The sequence below is a fragment of the Dreissena polymorpha genome, chromosome 12, assembly GCF_020536995.1.
Source record: "Dreissena polymorpha isolate Duluth1 chromosome 12, UMN_Dpol_1.0, whole genome shotgun sequence".
In the NCBI taxonomy this organism is placed as follows: Eukaryota; Metazoa; Mollusca; class Bivalvia; order Myida; family Dreissenidae; genus Dreissena; species Dreissena polymorpha.
In genome coordinates, this window is record NC_068366.1 from 49,700,076 (window position 1) to 49,718,310 (window position 18,235).

General features: G+C 32.8%; 1 protein-coding gene across 1 annotated transcript in view; it reads right to left on the bottom strand.

Moving 5' to 3' along the window:
* Positions 1 to 18,235, bottom strand: part of LOC127852591 (E3 ubiquitin-protein ligase rnf213-alpha-like) — a 66,750-nt gene that overhangs the window by 47,054 nt on the left and 1,461 nt on the right. Inside the window, exons 3-13 of the mRNA XM_052386542.1 lie at positions 17,148 to 17,693; positions 14,780 to 15,363; positions 14,513 to 14,565; positions 12,939 to 13,169; positions 10,134 to 10,354; positions 7,853 to 8,154; positions 5,826 to 6,061; positions 5,421 to 5,657; positions 4,268 to 4,478; positions 3,205 to 3,269; positions 181 to 475 (exon numbers count right to left, since the gene is read on the bottom strand). Coding sequence (XP_052242502.1) covers positions 181 to 475; positions 3,205 to 3,269; positions 4,268 to 4,478; positions 5,421 to 5,657; positions 5,826 to 6,061; positions 7,853 to 8,154; positions 10,134 to 10,354; positions 12,939 to 13,169; positions 14,513 to 14,565; positions 14,780 to 15,363; positions 17,148 to 17,693 — 2,981 coding nt within the window. The remainder of the gene's footprint in view (positions 1 to 180; positions 476 to 3,204; positions 3,270 to 4,267; positions 4,479 to 5,420; positions 5,658 to 5,825; positions 6,062 to 7,852; positions 8,155 to 10,133; positions 10,355 to 12,938; positions 13,170 to 14,512; positions 14,566 to 14,779; positions 15,364 to 17,147; positions 17,694 to 18,235) is intronic.

Genomic DNA, 18,235 nt, shown 5'->3' on the forward strand with positions numbered 1-18,235 from the left:
AAATATTTATAAACACAATTTGAACATTGATTCTCAGCCATAACACCATTATTTTTAACATTAACTTCCACTGTGAATCCATATGATACGAAATTGATGTAAACACATACAAATACAAACTTATCTAAAATCGAGTATATATGTCATAAACGAAAAGGAAATTATTGTAAAAAAATGCACCTTTAAAGTTTCTTCCAATCCCCAAATTAGGTGCTCAGCATTTGTTATATTTGTGAGAAAAGTGCTTCCTTTTGTGACAACGGTATTGATGAGTTGTCTTGATTCAGTGTCTTGGCGCGTACCGTTAGATTTTTGTTCGGTTTCCGTATTGAAAGAACAATACATCGCGCTAGAGTGAAGGAATATTTTCACACTGCGCAACCTCTTTGAGACTCTGTTTGTGGCGTGGTGACTGAACGCCTCTATTACCAAATCATATGATATCTTATGCGACATCCAATATGACGAGTTCAATCTGAAATGTGTAAAATTACCTCAAAGTGTAAAAAGTACTTCCATTAAAATGTGCAAATAAACTGGCCCTTGGATAAAAAACATTGAATTCATGACAAACAATTTTGCCATATCATTATATAGTAACAGGTCATTCTAGTTTAGATTTTTGTTGAGCTAAAGCTAAATATAGTTCATTTACGGACAACCATGTACGCTTGCATGCGATAAATATTAATTACTATCGTTACAATCCAAAATTAACAACATCTTAAGTCATAATTTTCATAATTCCCAAACTCATAAGTATCCTCTAAGTTAAGGTGTTCCGTTAGAGCTACTCGTTATTTTATTGTAAACTTGGATTACAAAGGATTTAACGCTACAACGCATACGAAGAAGCGGAATAATTTGGAAACAATAAAATCCCATGAAATCGTCAAAGAATATACGCAGTATATTCAAACAGGCAACATAACAGTCCCTGGAAAAGAAATATGTTAAACAAATATGTTAATCGTTAGGATAATAAAGCGTTTGTAACGCGACAATTTGTACAATAGAGTAAGAATACGTTAATACATTAATAATTTAAAAAGATATCGTGGTGATGCGATGATTGTTGTAAAAAGCAAAAAATACATAACTTTGAAGCATATGTTTCTCTAAAACTTCATAAAATGGTATTTTACAACCTTTATTTGTAAAATAAATACGAGTCTTTTCATCAACAAACACCCAAATTTGTTACAACTGAAAGCTCGTGTATTAAATAACACCGAGAAGAGAAACACTGAACATGAAAATTCGATTCGATTGTGGCGTTATTTAATAAACGGACAATCCATGGCGTAAAACAGTTTTTAAAACCTAAAGAAATGAAAGCTACTAGATATAGTCTATCAATTTAAAATACTCTTTTTGTAAAGATACAATAAATCAGTCTTCAAAACACGAAATGGCATATACTATTTATTAGTATTTAATGTAAACAAAATATGCCATTTAAATAAGGAATATTGAATAAAAATATTTTTGAATTGCAATTACTTAAAAATATCATTTGTTTAAAATATATTTTTGAATAATAATTTCGTTTCAAAAAGTACTAATGTAAAAAAAAATGATCACTGTGTATTGACATGATTTTTTTAATTTTGGTGTCAAAACACGGCAACATGAAGTTGAACGAAATTTTCTGTAATATTGATATATTTTAAGCGCTATGCTAAAAGATAAATATATGGTATGTACATAAGGCAAAATATGTTCGTTTTATGGCGCACATAGTAAGCAAAGTAGAATTACGAATATAATAGATACATCAATCACAATGAGGAAATATTTTATTATATTAACGTAAATATAATTGCAACTGAACAAAACATTAAAATCCTATTGTTCGCTTTTACAAATATCAGTTTAGACAAATAAGGTTTTGTGTAATAAGTGATTAATATTGAAACAAGTACATACCCTAGGAGGTTAAATACGTAGCACATGTGTACTGTTTACATTTTGCTTTTGGCGGATTATATGTATTGCAAACGGATCATAACAGTCTCTCGTTATAGCTTGGAACATACACATGTATAGGTTTTATACTCAGTTCGCAAGGATGTTGGGTTTTGTTTGGACTGTATATATGTTTTTTTTTAACTGGCGTGTAAAAAGTTTAAATCGACAGTTAGGAATAATTCCCATGTTTAAATTCTATCTAGTCAAATACATTTGCTTACAGTTGTATACACCACACATATGAGAGCTAATTGTAGAGGTATCAGACGATGCCACTATTTATCAGAGCATTCTAAAATTGTAAGTAGATTTTCATGCCAGAGTGAAACATAGCACTAAACAATTGATATAAAACATATTAACGCCTTTCTATCGAAACGATAATATGATACGAAAATATCATGTAAACAATGATCTAAAGAAGAGATATTGTTTGCATCTCATAAAAATACATTTTCCTTAAACAGAGTTTACCGAACTGACTCGTCTGCGCATATGCAACCGGAAGGTCAGACTGTGGAGTTAATATCAACTATTAAGTTCTTGATCTATGGCTAGCTAATTTTCATCATAATCTCGTGCCTTCGCATCGTGCTCCTGCTTTCCCGCCCGTGTAATTCAAAGGCTGTTGTTGCCAAAACACGATGCGAGGTTGCATTATTACGATACAAAAGTTCGATAATAATGCGATGCGAAATCTCAAGATTATGATGCGAGGTTTCAGAATACGACGCAATCTAATTTCGTAGTCTTGCATCGTGTTATTACAGTTTCGACATTTTAATAAAAAAGGCCGAGAGCGCAAACACACGATGCGAAAACACGAGATAACGATGCAAGATTGCTTTATCAACATCGCGATATTGCGTATTTCGTGTTCTCCATCGCGATTTTGCTCCTTCGTATTGTTTTCCCGTAATCGCCCCTGTAATCCAGAGATCGACAATTGAATACAACAAGTGGCTCTTACCGAACAGTGCACTATGTCGATAACTATAATTTCGTTCAATCCGTATGGTAGATTCGGTTCAGTACATTATTTATATTTGCACTTACTGATGTATCCTTACATTCGACAATACATACTGGATAAAAAAGAATAGTGAGATGTAAACGTTTTTAACGGATAACGTGTAAACATATTGCAATTATTACAAATATATTTGTATATATATATATATATATATATATATATATATATATATATATATAACATAACATATGACACGTTACCCTTTTCCGGAATTGCTTTCCCGCTGAAATCTTTCCACGATTACGTTTAATGTTTCATCGACTTTCTGAAACAAATAATCGTGCATACACAAGCATTAAAGTTCACGCGAAAGTACTACAAAAACGCATGTCCAATTCCAGCGTGTCTAATACGTAGGTGAAAGGTAAATTGTGTGAAGGATCTTCCTGGAATGTCATATTTAAGCTAAAAGGACAATAAACTTATCGTTTGAATGTTGACACACTTTCGATAGAATTATTTTTCAAAATAATAATGATAATGGAATTGTGATTATTGCAATATCATAACAGATTGTTCATTAACCAATGATAGCATTAAATCATTACATCGATAAACTATGTATTAAATGTAATAAACCTTACGTATTACATAATGCAGAGAAGCTATACAAGGACAAAGAATTTTTTAATTTAATAACATTACTATAATTTAATAATTTGAACTACTTGGAGTATTGTTTTTAATTTGTTCTATTATTTGAACCGGTCCAAAAACACTTGATTAAGAAATCTTTCACAAATAATAACTGATTTTAAATAATATATTCATAGTATTAGATAAACATAAGTGATTGCTACATAATGTCCTGGCATTAAAACTTTGCTAGCATGTAACAGTTTGCTGTGTTTGATTTGTATATATCTGCTGTATTAATCTGAGACGTGTTAGCTCTATACGCATACAGTAAAAGCTTATTTTATCCTTTATTCATACTTGGTTATGTTAGTTTACGTTTTTGAAAAAGATAAATATAACAATATAACAGTAAGTTGGTAGGATTTACGTGTATCAATTTTGCTCGATTCCAGTAGGCCAAAATACTGAATTAATTATAACGGTCCTTATGTACAGTTATGTCTACAGTTTGGCATCATATAAATGATGGTGAGCTAATTGTTTTGTGCTATGTTAAAAGAGATACACACGAACGAGATTGGTTTGATAATTTATATTTCTGACTAGTTTTGACATTTGTATTGTTGGCAAAACATACAAACTTCATTTACATATTACGTACTAAGTGTATGTAGTACTAGGTACCTTTTCATAATCGTTATAATTGAGAAAATGGCATGTTTCCTTGGTCGTTTTAGTCCAGTACACCAAGGCAGCACACGCCACTTCTATAGGAACCCATTGATCGGTTAATTTATGAAGGTCGGAGCAGCTGAATGATGCAACGATAGACCGCGGCAAGTAGAAGTCCATTTCAAATAAAGGAATAAGCTTTTTCACTACTGTGTCAAGGGAACTGTAATGTACAAGAAAAAACAATAACAATAACAAGAATGCAACTGTGCACCTTTAGTTGTTGCCAATTCGTCTAGACAGTCTAATTCAGTTGCATTTCCTTTAATTTAAAATAATACGGAAGAATATAAACATACCGTTTTTTGTTTCACATAAATCCTATAATAAATATTGATAGTGCATGAATTACATCAGCAATTCAGAAAAGCAAAATATATACGATCATATTTGTTGAATGAGCCGATACTGGAAAGCTATGACATCGCATCGATATCAGAAACGTTCTCTAAAGAGTTACGAACATACGTCCAGTGTTTCGGCCCACACAACTCTAAGCAAAGATACATGTTTTTTTTTAAGGCAGTGAACTATAATTTTTGAGTACACGAAAACATATTCGATTTTTTTACGAAAATATCTTAAAATGGAATGATGGATGGTAATTTTGTCTTAACTGTACAGTTCAACACAGATAATAATAGCGTTTATTATGTACCACTTCAGAGAAACAGACTTTCGTACTATAGGATTTTGGACCACAAACTCATTAGATGTATGCGGATAATTATTATAGTTCTTAATAAATATTTAATTGACTAATTTTACCAGCTCATTGAAATGGAAGTGATGCAATATAGCTCTTTTGAACAGCACACATTTCGAGTGTATCAAGGTTTCAGTGGCAAAACAAGTGTGATGCTTGTTTTTACATATTACTACATTTAAAGTATATAATTAATATGTTGGTGTGTTGACATAAACTTTTGACTTGCTTGAAATAACCGTTTAACTTATAATTATGAAATTAATTAACATTTCTGTGTAAAACATATTATAATGATAATACAACGCATAAAGCTATGGTCATATGTTGACAAATATTAAATGTTATGCAGTGATCATAAAGATAGGTGGTCTTAGCAATTTTGAAAGTTAGACCTACATCACAGATTTGTTGTTGTTTAATTTAAAAGATTCCACAACATCTTGTATTTCAGCTACTCCCCACCATCTTGGTTTTTCATTGGCATGGTCAATGGCGTTTGTTTTTTCTTCAAATGGAGTACATAATCCAAACACGAGATGAACAAGGGGAAGGCAGTACATCCATGATGGATCTTTCACATCTCTCAATGACGTAAACTGCTTTGCAATCCATGTTAAAGCTTTCTTCAATTTACTGAAAGTAAACACACAACACAATGTACTAATATGGACAATGTTATTACATGCCTTATGCATAAAATGCATTTTTTATCCAATTGATTTTCATTGTAATACGATATCTACATTTAACTTATAATTTTTGATTAAGTTTTATAGCAAAACTCAAGAAAATTGCACGTACTCTGAATTAACCAGCGTTTTAACTGGTTCCCATTCTACAACGCTCTTATTTGTTTTGTCCATCGACACCAACAGGCATTCACATAACTTCCGCAAAGCCGTATCCGGCAACTGTATCTCTAAACTATGACAAGCAATAGCCACGCCTATGGCTTGGATGACTTTCGCTGTACTCGACTGAGTAGATGAATCTTTTGACATTTCATCCAAAAGAGTGGCCATGTAAATTTTGATAGTCTAAAATTATAAATTGGATATTTGTTTTTCTTTACTCAACATCTAATGAAATACTGGTTTTGATATAGACTGATTTAAATGTTTTGTATAAAATCAAATCTGCAACATTGGTGAATAAACAATTTGAAATCCTTATCAAGGTTTGGTATAATCATACATTCGCTTACAGCTATAATTTGTGTGATTTTTCTATTCTATGAAATATTGACGAAATCTAGAGAAATGGAAATAAATTAACAATGCACGTTCCCTTTTCGCAAATGTATAAGTACAGCATAAATAACATCATTGTTATAATATATGTATAACAAAAACTAAACGGTTGTAGTTCGATTTGGAATATGCATATTGTTTAATACTTCAGGAACCCTATCAATAGGGCACAGGTCGTACTTCAGTTACATATCATTAACTAGAGCGTGTCACATAAGTTGACGAATACCCTCCGACGATGCATTTTGTACTATGCAAATTGTAGCGATGGAAATATTGACACTAGGGCATGGCCACATAACTAATGTAGTTCAGCATACATAATTTTACAATGGTGGAATGCGTTATTTTACAGGGGCCTTTAACAAAATACCCTATATATCCCATACATATATACATAGGATACAACTGTCTGATTTCTCACACAACACCATTGTCGGAACAATAGCCCAAAGCTCACTGGAAAAAAAGCCATGGACACAACAAATAAACTGTTTTACAACAGTCAAGACATGGGTCTTTCAGAAAATACACACTTGGCAATAACTTACTATCTTTTCATAGAAGCAATGCAAAAAGTTGCATACAAAGTGTTCAAAACTTTTTACTTTGACACATGTTTGTCACTTTGAAAACTGCGAATTCTAGTCAAAATTTCCAAATTCCTTCGTACTTACGCTTATTGTTTAGTATATTCCTTATCTGTTTTCTTTCTATAGACGTAATTGACAAATGAGTGTGCATACTTTGATGTAGAAAATTGATTTGATCTTCTGTGCAGCAAATATCCATACGCTTATAACCTTCCCCGACAAATTGGAATCAAATGTCAGAAAATTGGAGATAATGTAAACTAAAATAGTAGTTGTGGTACTTATGAACATATGCAGTAACATGCAATAATTATAGTCATATGTAAATATGTGTCTGTATTCGTTATTTATATTATCAACAAGCCTAAGTGATTTCTTGATTATGTACTCGTCTTTCGGGTAGAAAATACATTATGTAATTTATGAAAGGTAAGCAGAGTCTTCAATACAGCGGTATTTACCATCTTCATAGAATTGGAAGGCGAATAGTTAAGTGTTATACTGCTTGTCACACTAACCTTAATATCAACCTAAGCTGAAAAAGGGAAATACCTTTCGCCTAGGAAGATAGAAATCGTACTTGAAAAGTTTTTAGCATAAAGAACATTGCAAGCAAGAATGAATGTTGTACGTCAAAACTTGTAAGATAAATTTTCCCGCAAAATTAGCAGACAAAAAAAAACAGACTGAAAAACGGCGAGACAGACAGACAGACAAACATCCATGGTGGTTCCAAGGTGTTTAGCCCCTTGAATTGTCTCGTCGGTTTGTCTTATAGTGCTTATTAAAATTTTCCCGCGCCCGCGAAATGTTTTCCAGGGACAACCTCCTAAATTTATATTACTCATACTTATATTGGCCGTTTGCTTTAAATAAATTTATGGGAAATTTAGTAAAAACTTATAAAGAGTACGCTGTTAAAACAATACAATTCTTAGATATTGTCAATCAGTCCATGCACATGAAATAAATCATGCCACCGTACCTCGTCCTTAAACTCCACAAAGTTGTGCCAGCATTTGTAATCAACAACGTAGACCTTTCGCAGTCCATTCATCAACATTTTAACTTGCTCAACTTCGTCTCCAATAACTGGCAAGTCTTCGTCCCTTTGAATTCGAACTTTGAACAGCGGCGGAAGATAATCCAAGAAAAATGCCTTACAAATCTCCATTGAAACTTTTTTATCTTCACTAGTAAGCGTATTTTTAATAACTCTACCCATGCGTTGTAAGAACCCTTCATCTGTTGCTGGAACAGCGACACCATCGTACTGATGCCATGTCGCTAAAGCGAAGAAGAATATAATGTATAGCGTATGTATTTATTATAAACTGTATTTGCTACATCGTTTATATTACGCAACACAACGTGCAAGTGAAATTCAATAATTGTTATATTTGTTAAGATGTGTCTTATGCCGACATTATACACTTATTATTGGAGCGATAAAAATTTAAAAACATCCTTTTAAAGAAACACTCAATTACAGTGACAAACATGACAGTCGTGAAATATTGAAAACACACCAGCATTCTTGCAAAATAATATTTGTATATAAAACCTATGATGCAACAAACGTCATAAGTCATGCTAGCATATAGTTATCTAATTAAAACATACTAGAACAGTCTCGATAGGATACGGGTGCTTTCAAAACATATCACTTGACTCAGAGGTGAGTAAATAATGGGAATAGTTAACGCATCATGTATTAGCATTATTTCTGTTGTTTCATATACATTTAATTTCACAATTGTATTAGTGACCTTTTTGCGAGTGCCATAGTTGATGCATGTAGCTTGTCGTCTTTCTATGTATATTATTTGTGAAAAACCAATATGCACGATACAAAAAGACATGACAGTCTCACTAAAATTTATCATCAACAGTATAAGCCATGAACAAACTAAAATCGTTCACTGTGACACTGTGACTGTGAGCGACGTGGCTACTGCAAGCGCTATAATGCTTTTTCAGGAATGTTTTTTCCCCCAAAACTCCAAGTACCATCACATAGACCTAAACCTTTTAGCAAACAAGGCTGTTGTTAGCAAAAGATCGCCTTGATATAATTATAATGTGTCATGATTTATTTCAAACTCTCGACATGCAAGACATATATGGGCGTGAACATGCATACACGTATATGCATATAAGGGGAATGTATGCAATATTCCCACTTTCATCATTAGATCGAGAACGAGGTATCTTGAAATGATGTTCATTTGTTCTAATTAATTTTTCAAATCATTTTATGAATGAAAGCTATGAGCCGGGCACGAAATGTCCGAGAAAATCGATCTCACAAACCAAACGGGTCAATCGTGGCAGTGCATAACATCGAAAAATCGTTTTCCGATCGTTATTGAATGCCACTATTAATTTTATGTTGGAAATTTAACTTCAACAACATCCAATCTTACTTTCCTTCTTTTATCACTGCAATCAACCGTTTTCTGCGTAGTACAAATTTAATTAAAAATAAAAGGCTTCCAAAATCAAGAAAGAACAATTATTTGTCAATATTACTTTTTAAGATAAAAACATTTGCATGTAGGCTGTTTCGAATAGTTATTATATAAATAAAAGAATAAAACTGCATTCTAAAGAGTAAATATTGAACGCCAATGAATAATCGCTTACAATGTATCTATCACGTAAATCATTTTGCACACGCGCCACTTCTTAACTAACATCAGTACTATACGCATGGTGATCAGAAGTTATAATTTCAGTTTCCACCGATATGTTACTGAGACGCGTTCACGAAACGTTAACAAAAACTTCAGTAGGACGAAACTTCTCTATTACACTCAAGTGCATCATTTAATTCAAATTTGATTTTCTTTTAAACCGGGTTAAAGGAAATGAGGAATGAACACGCATTTTCATATAAAATGTATACGCTTGTGCACGTTTACGGAAATGAAAGTAAAAACTACAGGGCAGCGTAAGTACACGCATTTTTTCACTTATATGTACAAACGCCCTGTTTATAGTGTTTGAACAAAATACATGTTCAAACATTACCTCTTATTAAATAAATGCACGGCATTATGCTTGATTACAAATATGTTAATTCGTTCGCGGGCTGTCTCTCAGTAAATATACTGTTCCCCATAAATGGGATGTGTTATTACAATTCTGCACTCAGATCAGACGAAGGCAGTGACATAGCATATCTACTACTAGAAAGTCACGTTAAGATGCAATACTATTTAATTACTCTATACTTAGTATTTATTATTTTTACATGTACTTACAATCGTCCTTTGGTAGCATGTGTTTATCTATAAAAAACTTTCTATTCTGATCTTGGCCATGTCCTTTGTTACGGTCAAGATAGTGTTCCCACACGTATTCTTTCTTCTGAGAGTCTTGTTTATGTCGGATATCGAAACAGTATTTATATTGAATTGGATTTTGGAGCTGGTACCTATGTAAGTATATATCCAGTATGCATTCGACATATTTCCTTTGACACCTGTAACATACAACACCAAGGTTAGTCGGCTATCACGTAATCAAAAAGTAATTTATCATCATCGACATTGAAGTAAGGCCAGAATTTTTTAATAAAATGATTTTCGGACCCGCCGACTCCAATTTTTGACGAAACCAAAAAAAAAATTAAAATCTTTTTTTTTCGGATGCCAAAAGGTGGTTTTAAACACGAAACGCTTGCAGGGTTTTAGAAAAAGTTCAAATGAGTTATAAATCATCATAATAAACCCAGTTTTAATTACCCACATTAATACGCGAACCTCCTTCATCGTGTACATGTGCTGGAATTTACCAACAGCTACGCCATCATTGTTTGTGCAAGAAGTTGATGAACGCTACAACGCTTTCATCAGCAAAGTCTGCTAATTTCCCAATAATTATGCAACCGTCAAATAAAATCCTGAATGAAATCAATTTGCAAGTAAATATTTTATTATTTCTTTACAATTTTATAAAATTGATAGTATTAAAATGACTAAAAAATATTATGAAAGCAATAAGAAAAGAACGATTTTAATTTAACAGGTGCTCGAAATGCGAAACCCATTTACGCCTATCAACTTTAAACATTCCATATTTTACGCACAAATAGGATCATATTTTAGAGAATAAAATTTTATGTGTTGTTTAATGTAGTTGTAGTGACGAATTTGTGCATATAATATGTGTTTTTTCGTTATTTTCAATGGGTACGAAACTTTGGTTTTGTTCCGAACTGGTTCGTACCAAAAGTTCAAAAATCGCAAAATCAACAGTTTCTAAAACGATTTCAAACCATGAATGTCCAAATAAAATAGTCAAGTTTATGGGGGTTATTATCGGATTAACAGCTCCTTTATGACATTGAACTATCAATTATGTTATCCTGGGATAAACTGTCACGAAGATCAATAATTATAACGATTATTAGGGACGCTATTTCTTTAATCAATACCATGACAAAAACATATGTTAACTTGTTTCAACAGGCATTTGTGTTTAACAGTTCCATTATTAAAATGTTCTGGGAACGATATATTTTAATTAAGATACCAACTATTTCTGAAATCAAAAGTAGGTTCATCACTCGATGTACTATATTTCGGATATGTTAGAATTCGGACATATATAAAGATAGTGACATTTATGTGTTGATTTGTTGTATATAGTTTGTACAAATATGTTTTGTGTTATTTCAGACAACAAGAATGGATGGTGGCAATTATCCTGGGTCTGTCTGTCAAGAAAAAGATGTGAAAAAATATTCATTTAATTGAACCTGGAAATCAACCACCACAACTAACAGAAAACCTTTTAACAAAAGGTGTTGTTTTAGAATTTGTGAAATTTGATAATAAACAGAAGTTGATGTATATCATGTCCAAATGACCAAATGTATAAACTGTTTAACAATTTGAATTGAGATGCTTTATTTTCTGATGTTTGATTTATTTTTCCTTTCAGATGATATATATATTTGTTTGATTCTAGGTTTTAATAATTAATTCTGAAACATTTATGCAGCATACTGTTACATTATTGTTAACGTTATTATATAATGTTGGTTATCTGGTTTATCAAGTGGAAAAAATGTTATTTATATAAAAATAAAGCTTTTAATATTAAGACTTATGAAGGTACTTATTGTTATTTATGTATTAACATACTTCTCAGAGTAATAAAAATATAGTTAAATGCCATTATTCATTAATGTAGTATGGTTCCTTAACTGATTGTCCTTATTGATTAAGTTTGAATCACGAGCGGTTTTCACACCGCGATAAAGTGGCAACAACATTTTTTGGGCCAGTGAAATTCCTGAAAAGCGTTTTATTTTGCTATTTGTATTTGTCTGCGGTATTGATTTTTACTGGACAATAAACTATAAATGTTTCTTTTAAACCTCAATAGCTTATTGGTTGTTTGTGGAGATAAAGTATTTTTAATGCAACATAATGGATTCCTTGTGAAAAAAAAACATCAAAAAATCACCAAAAAGTTTATTATAGACAAGTGAAAAGATTGCATAACTTTGAACTTACATATATATAGTTAAGATATTTTTAAAATTCAAACTAATTTAAAAACTGCACATCAAGACCTACAGTTTGATTATAATCATTTTGCACATCAACATGTTTGAAAAAAATCACTGTGGTTGCTTAGTAAAAAGAACTTCATACCATAACATTTTTAAAATGAGTGCATATTTGGTCACCCATCTTTTTTTTCCGTCCTCCTACCCGACACTTTTAGAAAAAAAATCCGAAAATCATTTTAATAAAAAATGTTGGCCTAAATCACATTTGGTCATATTCCTTTAGTGTGTGTTATCTGATCATTGTTTTCTATATTTATATCGATCACCTAGGCTGATTAAACCCAACAACATGCGCATTTTATTTTATTAAGAAAATTAACATGTAAATTAACGTACCATTCATATTTAGTTAACACATTTTTTGTTGCAATTACAAAATCAATCGTTCAAAGTGTTGAAATAAATTCGAAAACATTAAATTATTGATTAGTTTGGTTATTTACAATTACGAGTTGCGACATAATTGCGCGTACTTAGCACAAACCTTTTTTTACTCATTGTATGTGTCATATTGTTCCATCCTCCCAACTCTTCAGATCCAAATACAATTGCAACATCGAAGTCAGAAGTATCTAGAATATCATCGGGTATACGCACATGGAAAACCACATGCAAGACGTCGGAGGATTGTTTTGTTGTATTTTGTTTTGGTGTTGTGGTCGTCGATACATTCGGCGCAGTCGATTTGGAGTTTACGTTTTGAGTCGGATGTTCACTGAAAAATATAATAATTATAGTAATATTGCTATGTTTAAAAAATCTGGCAATGGTGAATTGTATGAAGTTTTCTTCAGGAAACCGTGTTATTATGAAATTAGAATAATTGATTCAAATATGCATTTGTAATAAGCGTACATAAATAGAACTCATCTACGAACTGGAAAAACTATAACTACATGTACCTGTATAATTAAATGGACTTTTTCACATAATTAAATGGACCTTTTCACAGATTTTGGCATGTATAGAAGTTGGTCATTAAATGCTTTATATTGATAAATGTAAACATTGGATATAAAAAGCTCCAGTAAAAAAAAAGAATAAAATTAAAGAAAGAAAAAAAGTAACCCTCAACTTGGCTCGAACTACTTACCCCTGGGGTACAAGTTTATCGCTTAGACAACTTGGCCATCCGTGCTCATACAATAAGTGATTTTATACTTTATATAAGCACTCCAAGCTAGCACAAAAACGTTCTTAGAACGTTATCATAACGTTAGCCAAAACGTTCCAGAAACGTTGCACTGCAACGTTCTCCTAACGTTACAATGTATGGTTCGCTAACGTTCCCGAAACGTTGCGGAATAACGTTATCATTTAACCTAAAACGAACCTAAATCTAACTGTCATATTGAGGTTCAAAAACCAACACAACTTTATTATACACAAGTTTATTGCATGAATGTAATTAATACATAATTAATTAATTAAGTAATTAATAATATTGTTTGATTTTTAAACGTTCTTATAACGTTCTGAGAACGTTTGGAATGTAACTTTGAAATTTTGTTTCCCGATAACGTTCCAACAATAACGTTGCAAGAACGTTACAGGAACGTTACACTTTTAAAGTCCACCAATACATCCTAGGATCGTAAAAATATACTGTTAAAATGTGACTTTCATAAACGTTCTGGAAACGTTCTGTGTGATCATAACCTAAATAGAACTTGAGCGTAACGTCATTTGAAAGTTACGTGCTAGCTGGGCTCCTCGTAGTATCACAAAATATTAAGACAACAACAGACCTTTCCAAATTATTCAATCGTTTCGCGTTGCAACGCTTTATAATTTTCAGGTTTTAAAATCGTCAAAAGATACATATACTTGATATTTTAGAGCATGGTAAATGTTAAGTATTACTGTTTCCTCACAAATATCATAACTACAACAAAAGTTCGCGAATCTGAAACATTTTTTTTATTTTTGTCAATTTACCACGTGAAAAGGCCCCTTTAAAAGTATTTTAAAATGGTTACGAGTGCATCGGCCAAAGGTATTGAACCCAAATTAAACCTGCAGCAATATATATGGGAAATTATAAATTATTATACTTACTTTTTATTTTTCCTCGATCCCATCTTTTGATCACTTGACATAGAATTTAAATTCTGAAAATAAAACAGCATCACATTTGTATATGACAGTTAGAACTAAAATAAACAGAGAAATCAGCTATCTTAATCAAATATTAAATAAAAAAAAAACCATATTCGTTAAATCGTATCTACTAGACAACTACTTGTTAGCAACGATATTAATACATATAATTCAATAACATTCGAGGCTTTGATGAAAATCTTTAAAAATATAGATTGATAATACCTTTTGATCTTTGTCCTCTTTGGTATTAGCGTTGGCATTACTTTGTGATGGAAAAAAACTTGGTCGCTCGGTTGTGAATGTTTCTTCACTTTGACCACTATCTACGTTCGATGAACGACCCTCATTAACGGATCCAAATACCTTCGACGGGTTCTCTTCTAACGCACTCTGTTTATAATTTTTTGTTCTTTTCTTCTTTCGTTTATTCCTTTGTCGTACCTTTGTACTGCTGTTCCCCTTAGTTGTCTTTTTGGTGGCGCTTGGTAGAGCGGTGACATTTTGGGCGTTTACTTCCGGCGCTAGATATTCATTGTTCTCGCAGTCATCAGATTCAGATCCGTCGGTGAAGTCAACTCCGCTTCCTGCATTATTGTCTGACTCCGACATAGGCTCATGTACTGTTTTGTTTTTCTCGTTTATGTTGGAGCCATTGTCAAGTAAATCTTTATTGCTGACTGCCTTAACTTGTTCATCGTTGGGTGCATCTTGATAACAGTCATTACTGGTATTGCATGGCATTTCATTTGGAAGATCTTTTTTGTAATTAGCTGGGTCTGTAGAGGTTTCCGACTCATCCATCTTATCTGTGGGAGATGTAATTGCATGAGCTTCGTTAAGTGGGGGTTTATCATCAATACTTTTACTACTACTACTACTACTACTACTACTACTACTACTACTACTACTACTACTACTATTGCTACTACTACTACTGCTACTTCCACTACTACTACAACTACCACCACTACTACTACTACTTCTACTACTACTACTACTACTACTACTACTACTACTACCACTACTTCTTCTACTACTACTACTACTACTACTACTACTACTACTACTACTACTACTACTACTACAACTACTACTACTATTACTACTACTACTACTACTACTTCTACTACTACTACTACTACTACTTCTACTACTACTTCTACTGCTGCTGCTGCTGCTACTACTACTACTACCACTACTACTACTACTTCTACTACTACTACTACTTCTACTACTACTACTACTACTACTACTACCACTACTACTACTACTACTACTACTACTGCCACTACTTTTACTTATATCACTACTACTACTACCACTACTACTACTACTACTACTACTACTACTACTACTACTATACTACTACTACTACTACTACTACTACTACTTCTATTACTACTACTACTACTACTACTACTACTACTACTACTACTACTACTACTACTACTACTACTACTGCTACTACTACTACTTCTACTACATCTTCTCTTTACTACTTATACTACTACTACTAGTACTACTACTACTACTACTACTACTACTGCTACTACTACTACTACTACTACTACTACTACTACTACTACTACTACCACTACTACTTCTAATACTACTACTACTACTACTACTACTACTACTTCTTCTACTACTACTACTACTACTATTACTACTACTACTACTATTACTACTACTACTACTACTACTACTGCTACTACTACTACTACTACTGCTACTACTACTACTACTACTACTACTACTACTGCTACTTCTACCACTATTACTAATACTCATACTTCTAATACTACTTCGAATACTACTTCAACAACAACTACAACAACTAATAACAAGAGCACCGCATAACGGGTGCCACGCTCGGCTGCGAAAGCTTGTCAGACATTTTATAGAGGTTACAGTGACCTTGAACTTTGACCTAGTGACCCAAAATGGGTGTGGCGTGTAGAACTCATCAAGGTGCATCTACATATGAAGTTTCAAAGTTGTAGGTGGAAGCACTTTGATTTTAGAGCGAATGTTGAGGTTTATGTTAAAGTTTTATATTAGAGGTCACAGTGACCTTGATCTTTGACCTAGTGACCCAAAATGTGTGTGGCGTGTAGAACTCATGAGCATCTACATATGAAGTTTCAAAGTTGTAGGTGGAAGCACTTTGATTTTAGAGCCTATGTTAAAGTTTGATATAATTGGTCACAGTGACCTTTACCTTTGACCTAGTGACTCAAAAATGGGTGTGGCGTGTAGAACTCATCAAGGTGCATGTACATATAAAGTTTCAAAGTTGTAGGTGGAAGCACTTCGATTTTAGAGCCAATGGTAAGGTTTGAGCACGACGCCTACCGCGGACGGCGGACGAGCTGGCTATGACAATAGCTCGGGTTTTCTCCGAAAACAGCCTCGCTAATAATACAATAAAAAATGATGTTTGACTAGTTTTGAAACTATGGGTTTAAGTCAGTTTGAGTTTTAATCAGCAATGTTCATCGTATTTTCATTTTAACGTAAAGCATTCTGTGAAAGAAGAATCATTTTTCTAAAATGTATTTCATTTTTAAAATATTGGTCATATACGTACCTGCAGATATAATGCTAACTGGGTTGATGCCATAGTTTTGCGTCTTGTGTGCGGTATCATCCATACATGTGTCGATATCACTATGAAAATGTGTACGCTGTGCATCGGTGCCTTGACTTTCCTTCGCTACACAATTTGTTACGGGATCATCGTCGCCTTTTTTGTCTTCACCTGTCGTAAGTTTACTATTAAGACAATGGTTAATGTTAAACATATCCAGCTTATGGGGTTCTGTTACATTGGCATGTGTTTCAATTGTAGATTTTCGTCCTGTTTCAATGACCAAGGATTGCTTATTCTCAGCGAATCCCATACCGTTTTCAACATTATGCTGTTGATCTTGATTGTCATCTTCACGAAAGACTTGCTTGTCTTCAGAGTCATATTTGTTTGCAACATTCTGTTTTGGATCTTTATTGTCACTTATGTGTGAACCCGAGTTATCTGTTAGGGGATAAGTCCCCGAATAATCCTTTTCTAGTGTTGGCTTAGAAGGAAACGGTGTACTTTCACCTGCTTGTGAACTTTCCAGCGGTACTAATGTATCTGAATATATATTGATGTACAAGTAATTAGTTTAAACAATAATTTGCAAAACAAGTACATTTATATGATTAACAAATTTATAATATTTATTTTAATACTCAAAATTTAACGCGACTTGGTACTTAGTCGTTCCATTTTTTTTTCAGATTAAAACACCGACATGCGTTACCACACTTTTTTTAAGAAACGTTTGGTTTGTTTGTTTCTGTGTGTTTTTTTTTCTCCGTTTTCGACATATTATCACGGCGGTAAGGTAACCCACACATGCTTTCCCTTGGAAAGTTGAATTACCATTACTATGTGCGCATACTGGCAACTGTCCTACTTAAATCAATATTATCGGGATGATTATCGTAGAAATGAAGTCATGGCCAATTACCACATAACATTATGTGACCGTGTCGGAAATCAACCCCAGGAGGCTCGGACTTTTAGTTTAGCGACCTAGACGACACTGTAAAATACATTTTTAACCTATGTTTCGACCTTGTAAGCTTATGGTGAAATAATAAAGCACTGAGAGGTTGATAATCGAATCTTAC